The sequence below is a fragment of the Phytophthora parasitica genome (genome assembly GCF_000247585.1).
Source record: "Phytophthora parasitica INRA-310 unplaced genomic scaffold supercont2.9, whole genome shotgun sequence".
Taxonomy (NCBI): Eukaryota; Oomycota; class Peronosporomycetes; order Peronosporales; family Peronosporaceae; genus Phytophthora; species Phytophthora nicotianae.
The window spans coordinates 226,106-228,722 of NW_008648995.1; the positions used below are offsets into that span (position 1 = coordinate 226,106).

General features: G+C 46.5%; 4 protein-coding genes across 4 annotated transcripts; 2 read left to right on the forward strand and 2 right to left on the reverse strand.

The window, feature by feature from the left end:
* Positions 1-256: 256 nt before the first annotated feature.
* PPTG_21829 (hypothetical protein) lies at positions 257-776 on the reverse strand (the record flags this gene model as incomplete). The annotated part of the gene is made up of 3 exons (XM_008900529.1): positions 257-525; positions 598-611; positions 676-776. 3 exons carry the CDS (start codon positions 774-776, stop codon positions 257-259), a joined length of 384 nt encoding a protein of 127 aa, XP_008898777.1.
* Positions 777-823: 47 nt separating this feature from the next.
* Positions 824-1,018, reverse strand: PPTG_06170 (hypothetical protein; the record flags this gene model as incomplete). The annotated part of the gene is made up of 1 exon (XM_008900059.1): positions 824-1,018. One exon carries the CDS (start codon positions 1,016-1,018, stop codon positions 824-826), a length of 195 nt encoding a protein of 64 aa, XP_008898307.1.
* Positions 1,019-1,311: 293 nt separating this feature from the next.
* Positions 1,312-1,589, forward strand: PPTG_21830 (hypothetical protein; the record flags this gene model as incomplete). The annotated part of the gene is made up of 2 exons (XM_008900530.1): positions 1,312-1,341; positions 1,440-1,589. 2 exons carry the CDS (start codon positions 1,312-1,314, stop codon positions 1,587-1,589), a joined length of 180 nt encoding a protein of 59 aa, XP_008898778.1.
* Positions 1,590-1,842: 253 nt separating this feature from the next.
* PPTG_21831 (hypothetical protein) lies at positions 1,843-2,236 on the forward strand (the record flags this gene model as incomplete). Its single annotated transcript, XM_008900531.1, has 2 exons — positions 1,843-1,872; positions 1,899-2,236. 2 exons carry the CDS (start codon positions 1,843-1,845, stop codon positions 2,181-2,183), a joined length of 315 nt encoding a protein of 104 aa, XP_008898779.1. The 3' UTR covers positions 2,184-2,236.
* Positions 2,237-2,617: the final 381 nt, after the last annotated feature.

A 2,617-nucleotide genomic window follows, 5' to 3' on the forward strand; every position in this document is an offset into this window, starting at 1 on the left:
CTTGAGCATCCACAGAGGCACCTCGTACTCGTCCATCGCACCCGCTTTCGCGCTCGAAATACCCGACGATCCCGGTCGGATCGCGAGAAGATTGCTAAACACGTCGACAGCCCCAGCCCGCGCCGTCTCGTTGACCAACGAGAGGGCGGTATTCGCGACCCGACCCGATCCGAACCCGGTTCGGAACGGCCCTTAGGGTGTTTTTCGTATTTTGTCTTGCGCAGCCTACAAGCGGCACGCCCATGAGACGGGCAAGTCACTTGTTGACTGAGCAGTTGTCGTCAACAATAAACATGCAGTTTATAAGCGAGTTGCCAAAAAAAAAAAACGGCAAAAACCGCTCGATGGTTACTTTATGTCCCTCCGCATTGAGCTGGTCGTCCAGCTCATCGATGACAGGGGCCATGGACAGCAGCGGGTACCGAGGGCCGCCAGTAATGTCGTAGCAGGCGAACAACGCCAGGAAATGCTCCGTTTCATGGCCCCAGCCATCCAGCATCAGCCCGAACTTGCCAGGAATCTCGGCTGCAACCGAGCATTAGACGGTCCGAGTGATCCGCTGCATTGTTGACGAATGCGATTCCGCAGAGATGGGACTGAGATTTGTAAATCTGTACAAAAAACACAACAATTAGTTAGATTACAAGTTAATAAATGCAATAGGTAGCCACTTACCGAGTCTCCTGCGACTCGCAGAACGAAAAGGGGAGGTTGCTAGTAATGATCCAGCGCAACCAGCCGTACGGGTTCGACGCTTTCTTGCTCACCCATGGCATCAGCGTGCCGGTACGTCGCGCATCTCCTCCTCGAACTATGGGTGCACCTAGCGTACATGAGACATCAGATTGGTGTATCTCATGCCCGCCGTGTGCTTGCGGCACTTGCCGCACGCCTTGCACTGCTTGAAGCCGGTGGTCTCGCCCTCCTCATCCAGGAATGGAGAGAAGTAGAACTTAGCAATTTGTCTGATCGAGAAGGCTTGAGCCGGCGCAGGTGCGGTCAGGATGAGGTCAGCCATGATGCTCAAACTGGTAGGTGGTTGGGTGTTGATTTTATATTGCGGAAGGAGTGTCTGGTGGCAGGAAGCTGGAACAAACGGCTAAAGCCAAGGAGGCACCAGAGTTGGTTGGATTTATCGGCTAGGGCGATCTACGATTTGTGGTAATATGGTAAGTTAAATAAACGGTGGATGAAGTACAAGACAAGGGTTATGTATTTGTCCAGAATAGTTTCATATGTCAATAAAAGTTTTAGTAAGTTGGAAGCCAGAGCGTTTATTACAAAAAGAAACTCGGGCTGGTAATGTCTAGAATGCCACGGTCAGAAAAGCTCAAAATCCAGGTAAAAATGCTGAGTGCGTTTGTGAGGTGAACGCTTACCGGAACAAGAACGTAGATGTGGGATTGTGGAACTCAAAGTAACTTTTCCCTCATCTCCAGGAAATTATCAAGAAGTACCCTGACGACTTTGATGGCAAGGCTGCGATTGGTGTGTCGGTAGATAGTGATGCAAGTGGAAGTGGTAAAAGTGATACTGAAGAGGTGGGGACTGATAAAGTGTATTCCTGGACGGGAACGTTGGCGAAATGATAAACAACTTGCACGAATTAGTATCGATGACACTAATTGAGGACATTTAGGGAGGAATTTTCTTATCTGAGTGGGTATCCACTCAGATGTTCCCAGGTAATTTCCGAAAACGACCCACTCATTTTTTAGGAGTAGGTTTAAGGGAAAAATCGCAGAAAAGATTGATTGAGATTTCAGTACTTAAATGTTTGAGACCAATTGGCCAACTAGTATGCACTGTGAGTTCATTCTGTAATCGGCGGCGGAATTCAAGATGGGTCCAGCGCTACGCAACGGGAAGAAGGTGACATACCCCAGCCACCACCAAAGAAGGTTGGCCGTCCTAAAAAGAAGGCCTCAACTACGTGCTACAAGTGTAAAAGGACCTTAAAGACTCACCAAGGACTCAAGAAACATTTAGCGCGAAAGAATCCTTGTGACAAGCGATCTGTAGCAGCTCGCGAAGAGGCACGCAAAATTGCCAGGCGTCTAGCTAGTAAAGCCTACTACATCCGGAAGAAGAAAGGAATATCGTTGGCGTCATGGCGTGAGCGCATGCCGCTGACAGCGCGTCAGGAGGCCCGCCGACGTGCTGATTACCTGGCAAACCTGTAGGCTGTTACATACTTCATAATCTTAATTATGAGAAATAAAAAGATCTACAGTCCTTCGTCATACTTGAGTATTTTGCATCTGCACTAAAAGGACGTTGTCAATTATAATATGTTTGTTTTCAAGTTAGTGACACGGTTTTTGATGCTTTGTAGAGCAATGTAGGCGTACATCTACGAAGAAAACACACTAGATTTACTATTTCTTAAAAACAAAACAAAAAAAATTATCCACGAAAATGGCTAAATCTTTTTGTAAATTTGTCATCAAGCGATTATTCATGAATCATATTTGGATCAAATATCATGCTTTTAGGCGCGTTATTATTTATTTTGGATGGTTTATCATGATTTCGGGATAGTTTATCATCGATTTCTAATGAATTATTTTGAAACGGATGAATGTATAAAAAAAAACCTTAGGCTCTCTCACGTACC